Source organism: Solanum stenotomum, chromosome 12 (genome assembly GCF_019186545.1).
Source record: "Solanum stenotomum isolate F172 chromosome 12, ASM1918654v1, whole genome shotgun sequence".
NCBI lineage: Eukaryota > Viridiplantae > Streptophyta > Magnoliopsida > Solanales > Solanaceae > Solanum > Solanum stenotomum.
The window spans coordinates 46,905,071-46,926,966 of NC_064293.1; the positions used below are offsets into that span (position 1 = coordinate 46,905,071).

Sequence of the window (21,896 nt, forward strand, 5' to 3'; positions counted from 1 at the left end):
GATTATCCACATTGAAGATTGGGGTATCTCCTCAATGACTGAAAGACAGATTAGTCTTAATAATGTTAAAATGAATTTTACATACTGGGATTATATCCAAGCTTTCGATAAAGTCTTCTGTTATAACAATGAGAGACACAAACATACCTGGTTTATAAAGGTTTGTGCAAAGATATTTGCCAATCCTATGCCTAATTGGTTTTTAAATTGGTGGTCATATCATGGGCCAACAATTAAGATATTGCCCGCACCATTTCTAAATTTATATAAAGAATGGGTGAAGATTTCCCCAGATCTTAACAAGTTATATCAGTAAGATCATATTCCTTATTTGCAACAGATCGAACAGATTTGCTTCTTTATAGAATTTTCTATTCCATGGATCCACAAGTGGATTCCAGAAGTGGATTTCACTGAAGAACAAATCCCCGGTTTATATCGCACCTATTATAATAACTTTTGGGACAAATTAATGAAAAAGGATCCCCAAACAAAGGCCATATATGGACAAGAACTGCTAGATCAGATTGCAGCAACGGTTAAAGAATATAAATCAATTCCTAATAAAGGAATTATGACCAATGACTCGACTTCGGTGAAACATATAGCACGAAGGATCTCAAATCACGATGAAGAGGAGCAAAATCGAATGATTTTGGACTACCTAGAAGAGGTAAAAAGATCTCTTCTTTCAAATTTGAATCATTATGCAAAGTCAGATTCGTCAATGCATAGTGAGACCAGTGAAGATATTATGCAAGAAGCTCAGCAAATTGAGGATGAAGAACCAGCAGATACGCTGAAGAGGGCTGAGGAACTTTTGGCAAAGTTAAAAGACAAAACTTAGTGGACAAAGCAAGATAAGCACTACCGACAGTAGATATACTGTTTAAACAGTGGATGTACTGTTTAAGGCCCCATATAAGGGACCCTTTTTACTATTCCTAGATGCCTTTTCTTATTTATAAATAAGGGCTTTTATTTTGTAAAGAGGCAGGTTTTTAGAAACCAACTCTTCTCTCTACTTCTCTCTACTCTCTCTCTCTCTCTTGTAAAAGGTTGAAGTATTGTGAGTGTGCCGGACTTTGGCCGGAGAATAAAAGTGTGCTGTTTGTTCCTAAGGTAATTCTTTCTTCTAAATTCTCTACTCTCCTACTTATGCAAGCCGTGACTATGTCCGGCTAAAGACTTATATCTATGCCGGATAACTAACTTCGCTTTTATATCTACCATGAAAGATCTAGACTTTATTTAAATATGCATAAATTCATATATAATTTCTCGACTTGGTTCCGAGATGGTGGTACAGTCAGATTCAATACAACAAGTTAATGGCTTTGTCTTAGTGACTTCGTCTAGCCAGCCGTGGTCTTAAGCCCGCAAAATGAGTTAAAAAGGCGTGTCATACCCGGTTAGAACTGCTAGACACATGGGCTCATTGACAATACGTATTTGAATCTGGACAGACCCCTTGCTTGGGTAAAAGGATTGAATCCTTCAAATACGTATGGAAGGATTAAATCCTTTTACCCAAGCAAGGGGTCTGTCCAGATTCAAATACGGAAGGATTCTTCTAGTTATCTTCTTCAATAGTTTATTTTTTGGGAAAAGGATCAAAATTACCCCTCAACTTTGTTTTATTGGTTGACTTTACCTCTACCGTTAAAAGCAAGTTATTTTTACCCCTACCGTCAATAAACTTAACAAATATACCCCTCCTTGGATGGAAAGCCCCAAATCAATTAAAATTATTCGATTTTACTTAAATTACCCAATTTTAATCCGACCCAACCCACTTAATAATATACCCAAAATTTCAACCATTTACCAAAAATCATCTTTAACGCGTTCGCCTTAGACCCTGTTTTCCATTCCCTTTGATCAACTGATACTGCTCCAGTAACAACCATGAGTGGGATTAAATAACCAAAACAAGTTAAGATTACTGATGAAAAAAGTGCTTTAGGAAAAGTTTTTTTTGGATTTTCAACTTCACCAACCAAAGTACTCACATTATCCCAAAAATTCAAATTTCAAAACAAATAATTGAAGAACATATTCCAATCCTTCTTCACCCCTCTTTGCCTTAAACTGATCCACTATGGGGCTGAATCTTTGGAATCGCAATCAACGACATTATGATGAAAGGTGCAAGTGATACAATCCCAAGAACAACAACAACATAACCCACAATAGCTAATCCAGTATAATTCAAAAACAATAACAATAACGTAGATACTGAAATAGCCATATATTTCGGTAACCCAGAACTAAAAATTGGGAAAAGCTTCTCCATCTAACTAATACACAAATAGGAAAAAATGCAATGTTGGTAACACCTCTCCGAGATCTCCTTCACCACCATCGCCGAAACCACCACCTCTCCCACTACTCTACCTCGTCCAAGTCAGCAGCCCTATCAAGAGTCAATTTCTTGCTTTCTAAGACCAAATCCTTTATGTGTTTCTCAAAAAAAGTTAACTTGAGGAACAAGTGAATGAAACCTCGTACAAGCTCCACAACAATCTTGTTGAAAATCAAGAGAAGAACTGGATAAGATTGATGGTTGAAGTGGTCAACAGGTTTTGGGTAGATTTGACCTCAGATCTAACTTTGAAAATCGGGTATTTATTAAGTGGGTCGGATCGAGTTAAAAGTGGGTAATTTAAGTAAAATTGGATAATTTAATTGATTTGGGGCTTTCCATTCAAGGAGGGGTATATTTGTTAAGTTTATTGACGGCAGGGATAAAAATAACTTGCTTTTAACGGCAGGGGTAAAGTCAACCAATAAAATAAAATTGAGGGGTAATTTTGACCCTTTTCCCTTATTTTTTTTACTAGTTCATTATTGTTTTACAATTTTCTTGTTAGTTCTATTTTTCGTTGTAACTTTGAATTTTATGATTATAATATCTGAATATTTCTAATGTGAAATTGGAGACCCCGAAAAAGGCCCTCAATTTTTTTTTAAAAATTTGCACCGAAATACTAGTAATAATTTAGTAGTAGTACCCAAGTTTGATTTGTTGACCTGTGAATGGACAGCTAGCGTTCTTGTGGTGTGGCCTCTACCAATAATTAGTTCAATTTGTCTAATTCTTATTATTTTAAATACGCAGCAAATTAATTTAATCTAGTTATTTATTAACGACAAAAATAACCGACTCTTCTAATTTTATCCTGTCTTCTATAATTAAAAAAAAAACAAGTCTTATTTGTTTTCATTGATTATTCTGAATTGTTCAATCATTGCAGCAATTAAATATTTTAAAACATTGTAATTACTATTAAATTAGATTTTGTTTTTACTTCAGTTTTTCAATCACAAGTTTTGTTGTGTCAAAAGAGGCAAGAAGATAACCATTTGGATTCTTTGCATGTGAAGCGTGACCGTATTTTTGTCCCGTTTTGATTTTATTTTTTTTTATCATTTTTTAAAATTATTTTTAAAAAGAAAACAAATTCATTATCTTCTGAATTATTTTTTTCAAGGTTTAGTTTTTGGGGAAATTCCAAAGGCAGATTAAATGTTATCTATTTTTGGACTTTTGGTTATCAATATTCAATGTTATGATTTCGCTATCTCAACGGGAAGAAAGATAAAATTTTCTCGAGGTTTCATCTTCCTTAAATGGATTATTTGAATAAATAAAATAAAAAATTAAATGGATTATTTGGTGTATCGGATATTTATGAATTATGATTTCTTCATAATTAATGCGCTTTTGCTATCTTACAATTTACATTATGAGATTGTTTTATAATTTAGACCTGATTGACTTAAAAGTTTTATACCATATGTAACACATAACATAGTGAAACCATTTGAGAATTCAAACTTCAAGAGATTTTGTCAAGCCACCATTTGAATTTTGTAGGAAATACGCACAAAAAGTCCTCAATTAGGACATCTAGTTGATTTGCTTTAAATTTAAGTTTTGATATTCAACACAAATTAATGCTGATGGACAAAGTTACATGTATTTGTTGCTGGTGAGAGATGATAGATATTTCGTAGAATTAGTAAAGGTGTATAAAATTGACTCGAATACCACAATTATTATAAAATAAATTTAAATCACATTTATACATATACGGAATTCATATATAAATGACTGACATGATGAAGAGAAAAAAACTTGTTTAACCTTTTTATCTTCTTAAAATAAGAATCTAGAGAATATATAAAATTCCCAAAAATTCATTATTTAAAATAATTTTTTTCTTTCATATTTTATTTATTATTCCTTTATTAAAAAAAAAATTGTTGCAAACAATTGGATAAGCAATATACTGGTCAAAATTAGCAAACTCTTTTGAAAAATTATGTAATTTTCATAAAATTTTACAGTGGTGTATTTCTATATTTCTGAAAAGTATTACTACTACCTACTCTGTAGTGGAGAAAAAACATCGTAACGCAATTCACGAAAGAGGCAAGAACGGAGAGATGATAACATACAGGATTTGGTTTTGACGGATAGCGATATGCCTATAATTTATACATTGAATCGCCATTGAGGTATCCCTTTTCTACAACTCTTTATCATTTTTATCCTCAAATCTGTAGTCCTTCCAACAAGATTCGAATTTGTTCGAATCGGATCTGTGAAACCCAGTTGGAAAAAGATTCGATCTATCCCTCAGATGATCCTTGTTGTTGGTGGTGTTTTCATCAATCAAAATTGAGCATTTCTAAGTTCTATGGAGAACTGTTTACATTGTAAATTCAACCTAATTGGAGTTTTGCCTTGATTGAAGTTACTTTGGTTTAGGTCTGGTGTGTACAGCTCAATTTGAATTGGGGTTTTGGGGGTTAATTGTACCCACATTCGTAGGCCCTAGCTAAGTGGGGATTTCTGGGATTTGATTCAATGGTTGAAATAGCGGAATCTTCGGAATCTGGGTCTGGGTTGTTGAACTCGACACAGGTAAAAATTGGGTCTTTGCCAGAAGAGGACAGTATTCACTGGCAAGTTAGCAGCTTTGGAAGTAGTGGCTCCAGGAATACAAGCCCATTAGGGCGTATTGGATCAAGAAACACAAGTCCTTCAAGGCAGAAAGTGGTTAAGACGAAACCAAGGGGATTGGATGAAGAGACTGTAACCACTTTTGCTAAAGCGGTTCAACCAGATGTTCAAATGGAAGATAATATCTGGGCCATGCTCCCAGAAGATTTGCTGAATGAAATCTTAGCTAGAGTTCCACCGTTCATGATATTTCGGCTCCGATCTGTTTGTAAAAGGTGGAATTCAATTTTGCAAGATCATAGCTTTTTGAAGTTTCACTCCCAAGTGCCCTCCCATGGACCCTGCCTTCTTACATTTTGGAAGAATTCACAGACCCCTCAGTGTTCGGTATTTAGCTTGCCACTGAAACAGTGGTTTAGAATACCATTCACTTTCTTACCACAGTGGGCATTTTGGCTAGTCGGGTCTTCAGGAGGTCTTGTTTGTTTCTCAGGATTAGATGTGTTGACATTCAAAACTTTAGTTTGTAATCCCTTGACACAGACTTGGAGGACATTGCCTAGCATGCATTATAATCAGCAGAGGCAGTTGCTTATGGTTGTTAATAGAAAGGATAGGTCGTTTAAAGTTATTGCCACCAGTGATATTTATGGTGACAGGTCTTTGCCAACGGAGGTATATGATTCAAAGATCGACAAATGGTCGCTTCACCAGACAATGCCTGCTGTAAACCTTTGTTCCTCCAAGATGGCATTTTGTGATTCAAGGCTGTATTTGGAAACTCTCTCCCCACTTGGTTTGATGATGTATCGGCTGGATACAGGGCAGTGGGAACACATCCCTGCTAAGTTTCCACGCTCATTGTTGGATGGGTACCTAGTCGCTGGAACTCACAAACGCCTATTTTTGGTTGGAAGGATAGGGCTCTATAGTACTCTTCAAAGTATGAGGATATGGGAACTAGATCACACAAAAGTCGTCTGGGTTGAGATAAGCAGGATGCCTCCAAGATATTTTCGTGCACTTTTAAGACTATCTGCTGAAAGATTTGAATGCTTTGGACAGGATAACCTAATATGTTTCACATCTTGGAACCAAGGAAAAGGCCTTCTTTATGATGTCGATAAGAAGGTGTGGTCTTGGATTGCTGGGTGTGCTCTTCAATCATATAACAGCCAAGTCTGCTTCTATGAGCCAAGATTTGATGCTTCAATATACTAAAGTAGTGCTTAGCTTAAATTTCCAACATACTTTTTACCGGGACGTTAGCTATCTTGATGATTCAGCAGCCTTGTTTCCTTCAATTTCCGTACTGCCTGCCGTTCATCATTGAACTTTCCTCAGGCTAGATTCTCAAGCTTAAATTTTATCCATCTTAATGACTTAATCTATCTGGTAAAAGTTCGAATTCATGTGCAAATTCCCCTAGTTAGCTGAAGTGAGCAATTGGATAAGGTTTTGATTCTGCACATTAATGGCTGAGGTCGTATTCGAGAGGAAGAAGTTAAGAACATTTCCTTGCTTGGACGAGGTTTCATGAAGACTTGAGTGTCGGGTATCTTCTCGAGATGACCATGGGGATGGACAATTCGGGAGTATGGTTGTAAGATAAGGTTTTGTTTCCAGCTTATGTACATTGATCTTCTCTTTGTAAGTAATTAGCACATTCTTGTTGCTTTTCTTAACTGAAGTAACAAAAAATCTCTGTGATCTTACATCTCAGCTCTTCTTTATGTCACAACTACCAACAGCTGCTTTACTTTACATGTTGATGGTGATCGAACTGTAGGATAGTTAGACATTATGCTAGTTATTCAAATCCCTTGTCTTTTCTGCAGGAATGATGTTTATAATGATTTGCTGCTGTCTTAATTGTGTTGTGTATTTCTTATATTTTGAAATTGTGCCTTTCTTAGTGTGTTATTATCAGTATCAGATTAGGTTTACATGGTAACTCTCGTATGCTTGTCTTTGTTAATTACTCATGCTTCATTTTCCGCCATGTTCATCCTTACCTTCATATCTTGCACTTACTAAGATGCTTACTATAGGGTATATAAGAAAAAATATTATTTGTCTGATTGTCTCGCTTAGACATCATTTTGGTCCGTATTAGATGAGGTTTAAATGGGTAATTCTCTTATGCTCATCTTTGTTGCTCTACTCTTTCAGTGTTTGATACTTCCTTTTCCCCATGTTCATCCATAGCTTTATGCACTGGTCGAGACACTTACTAAAGGGTATATATGAAATATTACTTGTCCACTTAAACATAATGGGTAATCCTAGGGAGTTGATAAATTGTATTCTTGTATTTTGATGTATTATCCTTCCTATTTCATGGTCAGTTGAACATTCTTGGGCGAAGCATGTGCTGATCTACTGGCTAGGAGTAGCATCTCTTCATAGCTTCTAGTCTGTATAAACCCACCTTTTCTCCCTCCCTTGTCTTTCCTTCAATGCATTTGTAGTACCTAGGAACTAGGTCAAGTATAAATTAAGAGTGCAAATCGTATTAATCTCTATCCAATGCATAATCTAGTCTTGTACTCCTTTTTCCTTTGGTGGCTGAACTTAAAATCGAAGTCTGGAAATCTCAGATTCCTCTACATCAGCAGGCATAGTATCTATGGTTTCGGGCAAAATGCTGCAGGACTTGTTGAGTTTGTGTCATACTCGCCCAAGGTGTGGTCTAGTGGTCAATGAAGTGAGAGGTAGAACCATGAGGTTTCAAATTCCAGCGGAGGCATTAAACACTAGGCGATTTCTTTCCATCTTCCTAAGCCTTGATTGACAGAGTTACGCTTTACCTGTGCTAGTGGTAGGTAGCAGGTACCCACTGTAATAGTCGAGGTGTGCACAAGTTTGCCCAGACATCGCCATCCTAAAAAAAACAAAGATTGTGCCATACTCTGGCCAGATAATGAACTACTCAATTTCCTTTCTCTGAAATCATTCTGAGCTGACACGTCCATTTGCTGCACAGCTGAGCAGAAGTCTACAATCTTTTGACCAAAGTTCTAGCTGCATGATGTTTAAGATTGCTTTTATTGAATCCATTCTTGCTAACAACCGGGTCTATAGATTCTTGAACAGTGGGTACGCAAGCATCTGGGATCTGATTTTACAGTGAGCCGTTGAACATTCTCCTCTGATAAGCACAGTCGTTTCACTATCACTGTAATTCAGCAGGAAGCTGACCCACGATCCAAAAACCATTATTGGAGTGAACCCTTCATTAAACCACTATAAAAGCAGATCTAGTCTTGAAGCTATGATGTCATTCCTTTTTGTAGGGTAGACGTCCGTGTTGTCTGTTGATACTTGACAGGCATGTTCTGTCTGACACAAAGCTGATTATGTTTGGATGAACCTTGAAATGCCTTTGGCCAGTAGAAAACTGGAGAAATGAGTCTGTTCCTTTAATAGTCCACAGTAGTCGCTGGCCTTGGTTACCAGATGCGACTAGTCTCTTCACTTGACTATTTAGGGAGGCAAGATCGACCAATGTACTTGATTCTTGATGATGCAGATGATAGTTGGAGTCTGTTGCTTTGTTTTCAGCTCAATTCTTGGATTTAGAAGTGAGGCTGCTTTATGACATAGGTAAAGAAGGGATATGTGTTTCCTCCCTGTCTTGCATAGTTTGGAAACCTCAATCTGAGCTTTCTTTACATCTCTAAGCGCCATTTTTAAGTCCCTGAGCCTGTCGCTATTGGACTTCAAAATGGATTTTGGAGTTTATTACTACTAAAACATTCTCTAGAAAAGGTAGAGACTTGTGGAGTTACCCTTGTTCAAGGGATGTCAATTGACTGTATTGATAGGTCATTCTTTTTTAATGTTCTTCATACTTTCACTATCTTTGTGAAAATTTTGTCTCCGCTACTATGCAAGATTTACCAGTTATGTGGAAGTTCCCTTTGAGTAAGATTTTGAATTCTGAATCCATAACTTGCCAGATGTCACCCACCTCCCTGTCAATTCCAGCTAGGATGATACTTGTGTATGCCGTAATGAAGTAAAGCAATTGTTAAAGAAAAATGCAAGGAGCGTATCTCGAGAGAGAATCTTTTCTAGGGATGTCGTGACAATAATTTTTTTTATCATATATCAAATACTCCATGTGTCCAACTATACTTGTTTGCTATTGATTTTGCACTCTTCTTAAAAAATTATAAATAGAACAGTAATTTAACCATTTGAATATAATAAATATAATGTTTTGAAAAAATGTAGTAGGGAAATGAATATAATTAATACTCCCTCTATCCCTAATTACTTGTCTACTTTTTCTTTTATAGTTGTCTCTAATTACTTGTCCATTTTGACAAATCAAGAAAGGACAATATTTTTTTTACCTATTATACCCTCAATTAAATGATTAATTACTTTGAAAAATCTAGAACTTTCCATCCACTTCATAATTAATAGGGGTAAAATGGTAAACTCACTATCATTAATTGTTTTTTTAATAAGTGTGTCAATTCAAAAGTAGACAAGTAATTAGGGGGTAACAAGGAAATGACGATAACTAATAATAAGGGTAAATTAGAAATTATGTGTAAAATTATCCATTGATTTTATAAAGAAGACAAGTATCGTCAAACATCTCAAAATAGTATAGTGAACAATTATTGTTGAACGGATGGAATAATACAATATTTTAGTGGGCATGTTAGAAAAGTGACAATTGGTTAAGGTGCAAGGTAAAAGAGGGAGACAAGGTCATTGGTACTCGTAGCCTTCTCTTGGCTAGTCCTTACCTTTGGGATTTAATTATCTCCTAATTTCGTACGACCAAATACGAAACCTTCTCATGTTTGTTAGTTTGCCTGCCCTATTAATTTGTCATTTCTTGATCTACTGTTCTCCTAATCTCCACTAACTAATTATGCATTTTTGTTTTAACTTCATCAAGTTATATTAATCTATAGTACGAAAAAAAAGTTAAATTAGTAAAATGTCTTGATTTCCGTAAAGAGCGAGCCTGCAATTCCCGCAAAACCCAGCAATTGTGGAACCAGCGGGGAAGAAGGCTAGCACCAGAGAAACCACACAGTTTTCAAGGATCAGTCACTTGGAGGGTACATCCCTCATGTCATAAAGCTCCTTACATTAATATATTAAGAAATATACTCCCTCTATTTCAAAATAATTAAATTATTGAGATATTTTTCATATTTCAAATTAACTTAATTGTTCAATTACTTTTAAAATATTTTTCCATTTTTAACCTTAATTTGGATTTTGTATGTGATAAGTTTACGAAACTTCAATTGCTTTAAATTCTTTTCTTAGAAATTTCTTACATTAATGTGGCTGAGAATTTCACAAAAAAAATTCTTCACTATATTGACAAATTAATACTCCATCGTCGGAGTTATACTCTACTTGTTATCTACACCAAATTTAAAAGTGAATTAGTATATTTTATGAATTTTAATTTTGAAGATTCGATTGAAATAGTTGACAGTCATATGAATGAAGACTCAATTGATATAATTCAAGAAAATTTTTTTTAGTCATTTTAAAGAGTCGCATATTGAATTTTGTATTAGAAATGAATTAAAAATTTAGTTAGTATTGAAATTAGTTATTATGATTAATGTTTAGTTATTCTAAAGATTAGCTTGACAATAACTAATAAGGGTAAAAATAAAAAGTAATGTTTGATTTATGTCCTAATCTTCTTTTCTTATTGAGTGTGAAACACCCTTGCAATTTAATTATTTGAAATGGAGTGAAAACTCCTTATATATTTCTCGACTATTATTTTGATGAATAAATGGATTAATCTTTTTATACCATTAATATTATCTAAATACTACAATATTAATCTATTTTATAGTTACCAATCAATGCTATTGAGTATTTAACAAGATTGTATAAACAGTAATTTATTTAACTATGAGTTGCAGTAATGTTTTAAATAACAAGATTGTATAAATATTTTTACAAGATTACCCCCAAAGAAAACAGTGGAAGCCGAAATGGCATCCAAGGCATATCAATATTTGTTTATTTTATTTATTTCACACACTTTTTAAAACTTTAGTAAGATGGTGTACAGTAACCGAATCTGTGAGTAAGGTTTAAGTACATTTAATTTAATTTTGCTACTAAAAATTCACTCTCCGTTATCTACTCATGATTTGCATGGCACCTTGTGGAACCATATATAATTAACAGCTCATCTCTTATAAAACTAAAAAACTGACAACTTTTAACTAAAGATAAACTATGACTTAGCTTGTTCAAACCCACTACTGCATATATTTTGATTCTTATTGTTTTGTCTTTCAAAATCAAATAATTAATTACAGTCCAATATATTTAGTTCATATTAGATAGTAATTAGTAGATAGATATTTATCATATATTTATAAATAAATTTAACCGAACTAAACATTTTCTTATTTCTCCCTAGAAACTTTCACTTTTTATTTTTTTTCTCAAAATAACAATAGATTCTTATTATCTGAGCAACTCTCTATTCATTAATAAGTTATCTTAAAATATTTGATGAGTTGAGATTACCGAAGTATTGCAGAAGTTGGGCCGGGTTTTTTATATATATATATATATATTAGAATAAGACAGGTGTCGGAATCCTAACTTTGACTCAACTTTTATTTTTGAACTCTATAAAATCCCTCATTAATTCTACTATATCTACTACTCCCACTCTCTTGATGAAGAAAAAGAGAAAATTAATCTATGCTTTTTTAAGTTCACAATAATATGGTGTCACTTAGTTTCAATATTCAGCTTGTACTTGTAATTGCTTTGCTCCTTCTACAGCAAATACAACACACTTCAGCTAATGCTCTGTTTGGTAACTACACTTCAATACATTTACATTTTCTTAATAGCCTATCTACAAGTAGTAAATTAAGTAATATGTCTCCCCTGCTTTGCTTTCTGTAGGAAAGCTAAGGAAGAAAGAGTGGCTAAAATTTACCTCTATGCAAAATGATCATGTATGTTATGTATACGGAATTACGTTTGATCTGATTCTTCGTCATTTTCGCTTAGTAGTATACTATTTATGTATATTCTTTTGAAATTTATGCAGGATTCTCATGTAGATGATATCATTGCATCTGCTGCAGGAATTAGAAAAATGCTAGTGTATCAATTTTCAGGTATATTTATATACTCATACACTATTACCTGGCAACCTAAATAAGCCACAAAAATATAAAAGTGATCAAAATAAGCCATTACTTTAGGAAGTAACTAAAATATGCTTAGTGGAAGAAAAAATTTCACTTTATCTAATATTCTAAACGTTTTCCGTTAGTCTCATAACGTGTATATTTTAATATATAACGAAATTATTTTCTACACTTTATAAAATGGAACTATTTCTTACACTTTATAAAGTGGAACTTTTTCTTACACTTTATAAAGTGGAACTTTTTATTACACTTTTTATAAAGTGGATGGACATTGACCGATAAAGGAGAACGTTGTTGACTGGTCTTAGGCTCCTTCCTAACATAGATTTCAAGTATTGTTAACTTGATTTGATCTATGTAGTCATTTGGAACCCTCAAAAAGTCGGTCAACGATTCGTCATTAAAGATAATTCACTCTCCAAAATTTACTTGTCCTTGTGATAAAAATGAAGTAGGATATTTTACGACTATAATCAAATTATAAACAGTTGTTTATACCCTTTTTTTATAAATTGATGAAAGAAATTTATGATATCGGACATTAATTGAATATTTAGCATTGTGTTTGGGAGGACAATTATAATAAACGGTATTTCCATCATGTATAATTTCGCCATCCCAATAAATCAAAACTCTAACTTTTGGTTTAGAAGACATTTTTTTTTTGAGATTGAAATGAACAAATATAGAAAGTATGTTGTAGGTGCTACTAGTTAATGTTTGAACGTTCTCCTTAAATAGAGATTGGAGGATTTTTCAGAATAAAAAAATAAAAATACATAGTNGTAATATGTCTCCCCTGCTTTGCTTTCTGTAGGAAAGCTAAGGAAGAAAGAGTGGCTAAAATTTACCTCTATGCAAAATGATCATGTATGTTATGCATACGGAATTACGTTTGATCTGATTCTTCATCATTTTCGCTTAGTAGTATACTATTTATGTTTATTCTATTGAAATTTATGCAGGATTCTCATGTAGATGATAACATTGCCTCTGCTGCAGGAATTAGAAAAATGCTAGTGTATCAATTTTCAGGTATATTCATATACTCATATACTACTGCCAGCTACTCTGTTTTAATATATATATATATATATATATATATAGTGATCATTTAATTTCAAATCGATCCCTTTGTTGTAGTTAAGTTCTGACATCACTAAAAAAAAGAAGCTATATTGCTAAATAGCTCGTAGCTAAAATGATTTTCTGATCATTTTGAATTATTTACTTTTTAGTAATAAAAGGCGTCCGATCAGTAATTTTTTTTTTTTTTGGGGTAGTGAAAGGAGATGCTGGATTTGATTCAATGAAAACCTCTCACATGAATGCTCAGGTTCTCTTTTCCCACTTTCAAGTACACTGCATAGATTTTCCTTTTAGTGATAATATTTATTATCATAAAAATATTTAGCGATAAATGTTATTATATTTAAAATTATTAGAACTTTTGACATTTATATAGATGACTGATTATAAATATCTATATTATAATATTATCGCTAAATTATTTAATTGTTATAATGGTACTTCAACAACCTCGGCTCATGAGGGGGAACAAACACACACATACCTTAAAAGATGCTGGCATCACGCTCTAACTCACGGGCACAATATTACTCATCTGCTGTTTATTAATTAAAAAATGGATTTAACTTATATCTACAATATATAAATATAAAAGGTTCAATTCTTATATTATTTGTGCATTTTTTGATAAATATGAACACGCCTTAGTTATTTTCTGAATATTAATCCTACTTTTTATGAACTTTACCTATAGTTATCACTTAGATAGCCTGATGGTTATAACACACATACCCATCAAGATTTAAGTTGATAAGTTAGAGAAAAAGTTACCTAATATATTTGTTATGTTCACTGGAATTTGAACTTGATCATTTAAGTTAACGCCACTTCATTGACCACATCCATACCTTTAATTTGATCACTTTTTTCTTATTCTTGCATTATATTACTAAATTTTTATAGTGAGTTACTAGGTCTATAGCCAAATATTCGAGAAGAATCATGAGAGAGGTAAGAAAGAAGAATCAAAGGAGTTTGTTGATGTAGAAGATGAAATAGCAAAGCTTCTGACCAAAGACTATATTGGAAGAAGGAAGCCTCGCCGCAGCAAACCACCCATCAATAATCACAAGCCTACGGACTAATTAAAACGGGTGATTTATAAGAATAGTCCTGAAGGTAGGTGATCTTGAACTTTTCTCTCACTTACCTCAAGGGCAAAACTTCAAGCTTAACAACTTTTAACCTTGAAGGTTCGTCTATGAACCAAGTGGGGGTCAAAAATTCAATATCGTCCATTTTCAAGATCATTAGGTGTAATTTCTTGAATTAAAACCTTAGTAGTAGTAACTAGTACAAGTAGTGTTCAGATTTGGGCCTCACAATTTTGCCCCCTACTAGTGAAGGCCCAAAAATCATGTTTGTTATTGTACATTTGTTTCCTTTCTTTCTTTATAGTTTATATATATTACTCTTATCAAATTCCGTTTAATCTGTATACTGTAGCTGAAAATTAGTCACGTCAAGGTATTTTCATCGACATGCTTATGTAAAACGCTAAATTTAGGTACAGTATATCGCAATTTAATGTAGTACGTTAAAAAGAACATGACTACATTATATTATACCAAAAATAGAAGGATTGGAGATGAATAAATGCATAGCCTTGAAGGTTGTTGAACATTACTGCAATCTCGTTATATTCTTCAATGTATTGTCCGTTGTGGTCCAAGTGCCTTCTCAGTGATATAATACAACCAATTGTTCCTATTTCGAATATTACTACCTTTGTACCTCCTATGGATCCATTTTTATTTCTTTTTCAAAGAGGCAGAAGCAACAACCAAATTAACAACCAACAAATGAGACTGCTCTTTTTTTAATTTGAGATTTCAAGTTCAATTTTCTGAGTATGAAAAAAGTCCTACACAGTATGAATCTGATATAGACGGGTCCAAATGCGGGTACCAAATAGAAAAAAACATATTAAATTTATCTAACATGTTGTAGTATATATATATTGGCTGACCAGTTCAGAGGCAATACGCACATGATTGGAGGACCTATTCGTGGCACAAACACAAATGCTTCTGACCAAAACCAACCAAACGAATATTTTTATTTTACTTCAATTTGTAGTCTGGCAGAGGACCATTTCTTTATTGGTTACTTCAAACCTAACCAACATTCATTTGCTTTAACAACTGGTTTTTAGGGTCCTACATTTCCCCTCAAGTCCAACCATTAAGGTAAAATAAATACTCTCCAAAAAAATCAAATATGTTTTCAAAACCCAAACCAAATTTCGAAGAGTACTATTGGTCATAACTCATAATCAAGGAACTAAGAGTTTTCACTTGTTCAAAAAATAAATAAATAATCATATGAAAAACAATTACTTTTTATTTACATAACAAAAAAAAATTAGCCTTATATATGATGTAATTTTGAGAAGAACACCAAAAGAAAATAGGCCGGTCAGGTTAAACAAATGAATTTCTAAAAAAATTAGGGATGAATCATTTATTTTTGAGCTTGAGACATGATCATTCATCAAAATTAAGGATAAATTTGTGTCAAAGTATAATAAAGTGCTATATTTAAGCAGAAAATATAACAAGATACCTATATATTTGGATCCAAAGTATAAATATATATTTTTTGTCCTTTTTTTTTAAAAAAAAAATTAAAATACGTCAAAGAGTTCCTAGATCGTAGTATATGAAGCAGTAAAATAAGTCAGTTACACCCAAATTGACTAGATAGCAGCAAAGAAAGAAACAAGAAGACCACCAAAATGGCTAAATTGAAAAATCAACGATACACAAACTTAAGGAAATCCAAAGGCGGACTCGCCCAAGTTCTGTCAAACCCCTTAACATACGCCCATTAATGTGTCCTTAGCCACCCCAAATGTTTAGTAGGGCTATGCTTTTCTACTACTAAAACCCAAAAGTAAACCGCGTGCATTGGCTTTTTTTCCATTATTCCACTGCGCCAATTCCACACAATTGATAGCATACCCTTTTACGGTTTCTTTCTCTTTTTCTTGGTTTTGATGCAAACCCAATGAGATCCCCTCTGTAGGTATGATTTTTTTTTTTAAAATCAAGATTCTTTATTTTTGTTTTCTGCGGATTCAGTTACATGTATTGTTCTTGTGTTTTAGATGTTTTGTTTATGGGGTTTGGGGGGGGGGGGGAGTTTCTTGCTTTCGTCTGTTTGCTTGAGGAGTGGACTGGGGTCTTCAAGTATTTTGATTGTGAATGAAAAGAGTGGTCTGATCTAGTTCTTTAACATAATCTTGGACTGCAGGCTTTCTTGAAAAAAAAAAACTACTTTTGTTGGTTTGTGTATTATGAAATAAAGCAATAAGGGATGATTATTGTAGTCTGTCAGGGTAAGTAGAAGTTTTGAATCTTTGTTTTCACTGGATTTCAGGGTATTTTCCATATGGAAACTCAAGGGTATATTTTGGAGTCTTTCACTGTTAGATGCCATTAATTAAGTTAGAATTTCAACACCAATCAATGTGTTTTACGCGAAGCCAAATGGAGAAGAGAGTGGTATAATGCTTCAGGGGCTATGGTTTAGCGTACCTGATTTTTTTCGTTCTTTCTTTTGATAGATTATGCTTTTTTTCTTTCTGGTGAAATATCAATTTGCTTTTATTCAATTAGTCCCACATGAATAATATGACCGTTGATCTCCTGTGCGCACCCAAAGGGCAGTGGCTGCGGATTCCCTCGTCATAAAAAGAGTAATAGATTTGTGCACAATTTGTCTTTAGATGCTTTTGACATGTTTCTCCAGAGGGAGGGTATTCCCCTGCTGATGCTCCCTCGTCCCTACACTTGCTAAATTCAATTGACAATGTATAATCTTTTTGCTCAAACATTTATAGAATTTATTTACCTTATCGAACGGAATTCTTCTTCCTACTGTCAATATGAACAATGTACCTGGGGTGGGGTGGGGGTTTACTCCACTGCTGGTGCTTGTTGCTCCCTGCTTACCCAATTTAGTTGACAACATGTAATATTTCTTCCTTACGCCAGTATAAATAATATCATCAAGAACCATATGTTCTTCCAAGTTTAATGCTTTCTTACTTCAATATTTAATTTGTATATTGACTGGAGAAGGTGCACTATTCACTTCTGAATGGTTATTTACCTTTGTTATGACAGATAAGCTCCATCCTAGTCTCACAACATGGTCAAGTTTCTTGTTTTTGGGAAAAGATTGAAGAATGGTTCATAAAGCTGATTTAGTTATTATTGGCATCTGTGTTGGTGTGGCTTTTGGAATTCTCATTGCATCACTTGTTTTCTTTGGAATTCGGTGGTACAAAAGGCGTGTTCGTCTTCAGCACCATGCAAATGAGAGAGCTGTAGCAACTCTTCCAATACGGACAAATGGACTTGGAACAAGCGTTGATTTTAGTGCATCTCTGTCAAATTCTGTAGCTATTAAGACATCAGGATTTCCTGCCACAAATCCACAGCACAGTTGGTGGAGTCACCCTACTAAAGATCAATTTGCTTCAGCATCTGGATTACCAAGATATTTTTACAAGTATGTAATCTACAACTCTAAAGGGATATTAATATCTTTGGTGGGGAAATTACCTTGTAGATGACGAAATTCAACAGCTTTTCATGTTATTGCATCCTAAATAGTAACTAAGGGAACTCTTCAATCATGGTTCCTCTTCTTAATGTCTATTGATTAGCAACTTAAGAGCAATTTAAATCCATAAAACATACATAGATACCTTTTGATCCCGTGTATTTCAGAAAGTTTTCTAATTGTCTCTATAATTTCTCTCTGGCATCGCCATCAGGCTTTGGTTCTTTTCTTAGCGGCAAGCTGATGACTTCTTCTCCCTTTTGCCTCTATGCTTGCTTCGTTTGTCATCATATAAGCATGTTGAGAGATTATGTAATCCAGGTGTCAGAATGCAATGGAATTTTTTTATACATTGCTTTGTTTCCCCAACTAATGTAACTATTGGTCCTTCAAATACACATTGGATGTGTTAGGCAATCAGGTTTGAAGAATGCCTTGAAGTTGTAATTGGCAATTTTTCTTAGCATTGTTAAAATAAGCCTTTTATTGAATACATTTTTCTCTATGAATTCCACATGAAACTGCTTAACAATGCCAACTGTCTGTGCTGATCATTTTTTGGAACCCCAGGGACATTCAAAAAGCTACCCAAAACTTTACAACCATACTGGGACAGGGCTCTTTTGGCCCAGTGTACAAAGCTACAATGCCTGCTGGTGGAGTAGTTGCGGTGAAAGTTCTTGCTACTGACTCAAAACAAGGAGAGAAGGAGTTCTTTACAGAGGTATGGATTGCTCGTTAACTTTTTCCTAGAGAAATAACAGTGTTGTCATTTCTATGAAGAATTATCTGCTGCAGCATCCTTATTATTTAGCCTCATCCAACTGTGAAAGCTAAAGTAGTGGCTCTAAACTGTATCTATATATCCCTTTTATTGAGATTTATGTTCACATAAATAAGATTTTTTTTCGAGGTATACAATATTTCACATTAGATGCATAAGGGTACCCATAACTGGTTTATGAAACACATGGTTTACCCACTAATTGTCTTAAAACATTGGGTTGGATTAGATTCTTTTAATATATTAGAGCTAGCCGTTGATAAATTTATTCCTCACTTGTGAATTCAATCTTTTAATCCATGTGTAGACCCTATACTTGGGTTATGTATGGGAGGGTATTTAAAATCTGCAGTGCCTAATGTCACGTGTGAAAGGACATCCAAGACTGTTTAAAGGTTCTGGGTTAGCTCTACTCATTACCTACCCATTATCTTTGTGTTTTGGATGAGACACTCAAATTCTTTTACTAGTGTTTATGAACTATATCAAATTTGTACATTGGTCCTCGTAAATAATTTATCTATCATCTTGGTCAGTCTAAGAAACCTCAAACCAGTTATACATCTGCCATCTTAATATAGCGATAAAAAGGGGCATCTCAAATGAACATTTTATCTTGTAAGGCGGAGATGATGTTACCGCATTTCAATGTAACTGGATGAGACTTGTACGCCAGGTGGGCTCTAAGATAATGGTGAAGCATATTTACTTGGGACATATTTAGGGAAAAATTCCTATTTACATGAAGTTGAAAAATCGGCCAAAAAAGAAGCTACCATATAGGTTCTAAAGGTCTTAAGAGGTTCTTGAAGCATATTGATTTCCAACTCTCAAACAGTACAATAATGCATCTTATGCTCCTCTATTTGTATTTCTCATGAAGGTGAATGTTCTCGATAAAGTTTTGATTTAAATTGGTGTTTGTGCAGGTAACACTTCTAGGCAGGCTTCATCATCGGAATTTAGTAAATTTGGTGGGCTATTGTGTTGATAAAGGACATCGCATGTTAATATATGAATTCATGAGTAATGGAAGTTTGGCAAACCTTTTATACAGTAAGTGTATTACTCTTTTCCGTTGATAACATTACTTTATTGGAGATAGCTGCTGATGAGAAACTTCTAGACATTTTTCTCCTCCTAGCTTAAAGCTGCCTGGGAAACAGTAAGTCAGTTTTTTTTTTGCAATGGAACAACCACTTCCCGTAGAATCATCACTTAAAGTAAAGGAATCTGGAGTGGATGATCAGTAAACAGAAAATAATCTGAATGTTAATGTCTCTATGGCTATACATTCAATGGAGCTTCTTGTTGTCCTTCTGTGTGGTTTCTCTATTTTAAATCTTTTGTTGACTAAGAAGAGGTGATGAAACTGTTTTGTTCTGCACATGTTCAGGTGAGGAGTACAGCTTGAGTTGGGAAGATCGGGTGCAAATAGCCCTTGATATTTCACACGGCGTTGAGTATCTCCACGATGGGGTAGTCTGACTGATCAATTTACTTCTATTTGCCGTGGTCACAAGACTGGTTACTTATTCTTGGTTCACATTTCTTCCAACAGGCAGTTCCCCCAGTGATACACCGTGATTTGAAGACTGCCAATATATTGCTAGATCAATCTATGAGAGCTAAGGTCAGTGGAGCTCCATGCATGATCAAATTAGTTAGAAAATTAAAGCAGACTCAACTTTGCTGCTGTTGTTGTCTATTAAATTGCTTCCTTTGCATATTAGCCGAAGTTGTTGCTTCCGAGTATTTATCTCTTCCTTTATAACTAGGTTGCTGATTTTGGGCTGTCAAAGGAGGAGGTATATGATGGCCGCAATTCAGGCCTTAAAGGTACATATGGCTACATAGATCCTATGTATATATCCACAAGCAAGTTTACAACAAAGAGTGACATATATAGCTTTGGCATTATCCTTTTTGAACTAATCACCGCTATTCATCCACATCAGAACTTAATGGAATATGTAAATCTTGTAAGTTCCCAGATCATCCCATATTTTTTTTTTCTTCAAATGCAAATTTTACGTTCTCTTATTTGTTCTTGACCTGTTATGTACAAAGGCGGCTATGAGTTCAGATGGGGTTGATGAGATCCTAGACAAGAAGCTTGTTGGAACATGCAGTGTAGAACAAGTGAGGAGTCTTGCTGCAATTGCTCATAAATGCATACATAGAACACCTAGGAAGCGTCCTTCCATGGGCGAAATATCACATGCAATATTGAAAATAAAACAGAGGCGCCTTGTCAAAGAAGATACCATGTCATTTACAGGATATGACAGTTCAAGAATGGCAAGAAGGATAGAACATCAACAGGTTGAATTGAGAAACATGGCCAGCATTAATGAAAGAGAAGTTGAATGACTTTTCATTCACAACCATCAACACTTTGTTTCTATTCTTGAGCTTATTTTTGCAGCATAAAAGATATAGGAAAGACATCATGCAGAGTGTTGAATCAACAAATTGGCATGAAATTGTGTTTTTGGATACGATTCAAGTTATATAAACTAACCGTGTAAAGAATTTTTATATGGGAAAATTTAATTTGACAAGTTGTAACATGTATCCTTCTTTCCACGTCTTACTAATTCAAGCTTATTAATACCTTGAATTTTTTTCAAGTTCATGTTCAACATTTTCACTTTTAAATGCCTTTTTTCAATTTATATTTAAATGGAAAAAAATTTCCTAACTTTAGCCAAATAACGACTTTAGGAGCTGTTTGGTACGATGTATTAAATGAGATAGTCTTTGTGTTACAATTTAGTCTACCCATTAGTTGCACAATTCAACTCAATTGCATCTAATACATGAATAACTTAATACACCATCTAATATCTAGGATATCTAGGAATTACTAATACCAGATTTAATGATATTTGGATAAGACAACAAAATGACTGAACTGCCCACAATTTCTTTATATAATCGTTAAAAATTGGTAAAAAAAAACATCCTATTTCTCAATTAAACAAGCCTAATTATTATTCAATTTTATACTTCAGTTTTACAATTGCAGAAATAATATTTGCGATCAAATTTTGCATCCAATTGAAAAATAACATTTTTTTTCTTTCTAATTCACTAGGTGCTAACATACGTGATTTGTCAAATTAACATATAAATTTTTGGGCAATAGAGTGTATTTGTGTTGCACTTTGCTGCATATGAAACACCATTTTTTCTCTCTCACCCACAGTATAGTTAGCAGTGACAATGTCTATTCCATCCTAGCCAATTATATGAAATAGAAAAAATCATACTAATTGAAAAGAAGTTTTTT

General features: G+C 33.8%; 3 protein-coding genes across 7 annotated transcripts; all 3 read left to right on the top strand.

Annotated features, from left to right (window-relative positions):
- Positions 1 to 4,388: 4,388 nt before the first annotated feature.
- On the top strand, positions 4,389 to 6,731 carry LOC125848503 (F-box/kelch-repeat protein At5g15710). The gene has a single exon (XM_049528380.1). The coding sequence runs from the start codon at positions 4,877 to 4,879 to the stop codon at positions 6,191 to 6,193; it is 1,317 nt and encodes a 438-aa protein (XP_049384337.1). The 5' UTR covers positions 4,389 to 4,876; the 3' UTR covers positions 6,194 to 6,731.
- Positions 6,732 to 11,663: 4,932 nt separating this feature from the next.
- On the top strand, positions 11,664 to 14,675 carry LOC125848704 (uncharacterized). 3 transcript variants are annotated; one of them, XM_049528626.1, is made up of 5 exons: positions 11,664 to 11,810; positions 11,903 to 11,955; positions 12,051 to 12,120; positions 13,440 to 13,492; positions 14,160 to 14,675. In XM_049528626.1, exons 1-5 carry the CDS (start codon positions 11,717 to 11,719, stop codon positions 14,328 to 14,330), a joined length of 441 nt encoding a protein of 146 aa, XP_049384583.1. In that variant the 5' UTR covers positions 11,664 to 11,716; the 3' UTR covers positions 14,331 to 14,675. The 3 variants fall into 3 exon arrangements, with proteins under 3 accessions (XP_049384583.1, XP_049384584.1, XP_049384582.1); XM_049528627.1 differs by lacking the exon at positions 12,051 to 12,120 and adding an exon at positions 13,122 to 13,191 and having other exon boundaries at positions 14,160 to 14,636; XM_049528625.1 differs by lacking the exons at positions 11,903 to 11,955; positions 12,051 to 12,120 and adding exons at positions 12,974 to 13,026; positions 13,122 to 13,191 and having other exon boundaries at positions 14,160 to 14,636.
- Positions 14,676 to 15,970: 1,295 nt separating this feature from the next.
- Positions 15,971 to 21,197, top strand: LOC125847711 (calcium/calmodulin-regulated receptor-like kinase 2). 3 transcript variants are annotated; one of them, XM_049527381.1, is made up of 8 exons: positions 15,971 to 16,272; positions 17,376 to 17,763; positions 18,388 to 18,541; positions 19,531 to 19,657; positions 19,998 to 20,080; positions 20,163 to 20,234; positions 20,380 to 20,583; positions 20,672 to 21,197. In XM_049527381.1, the coding sequence occupies exons 2-8, from the start codon at positions 17,438 to 17,440 to the stop codon at positions 20,972 to 20,974; spliced, it is 1,269 nt and encodes a 422-aa protein (XP_049383338.1). In that variant the 5' UTR covers positions 15,971 to 16,272; positions 17,376 to 17,437; the 3' UTR covers positions 20,975 to 21,197. The 3 variants fall into 3 exon arrangements, with proteins under 3 accessions (XP_049383338.1, XP_049383339.1, XP_049383340.1); XM_049527382.1 differs by having other exon boundaries at positions 16,020 to 16,268; XM_049527383.1 differs by lacking the exon at positions 15,971 to 16,272 and adding an exon at positions 16,457 to 16,585.
- The last annotated feature ends 699 nt before the right edge of the window (positions 21,198 to 21,896 follow it).

Bases quoted from the DNA above. Each gene is read 5' to 3' on its own strand.
- LOC125848503 (XM_049528380.1), top strand. From the start codon at position 4,877: ATGGTTGAAATAGCGGAATCTTCGGAATCTGGGTCTGGGTTGTTGAAC.
- LOC125848704 (XM_049528626.1), top strand. From the start codon at position 11,717: ATGGTGTCACTTAGTTTCAATATTCAGCTTGTACTTGTAATTGCTTTG. The intron at 11,956-12,050 runs GTATGTTATGTA...AAATTTATGCAG, and splicing joins CCTCTATGCAAAATGATCAT to GATTCTCATGTAGATGATAT. The intron at 12,121-13,439 runs GTATATTTATAT...TTTTTGGGGTAG, and splicing joins GCTAGTGTATCAATTTTCAG to TGAAAGGAGATGCTGGATTT.
- LOC125847711 (XM_049527381.1), top strand. From the start codon at position 17,438: ATGGTTCATAAAGCTGATTTAGTTATTATTGGCATCTGTGTTGGTGTG. The intron at 18,542-19,530 runs GTATGGATTGCT...GTGTTTGTGCAG, and splicing joins AGAAGGAGTTCTTTACAGAG to GTAACACTTCTAGGCAGGCT. The intron at 20,235-20,379 runs GTCAGTGGAGCT...CTTTATAACTAG, and splicing joins ATCAATCTATGAGAGCTAAG to GTTGCTGATTTTGGGCTGTC.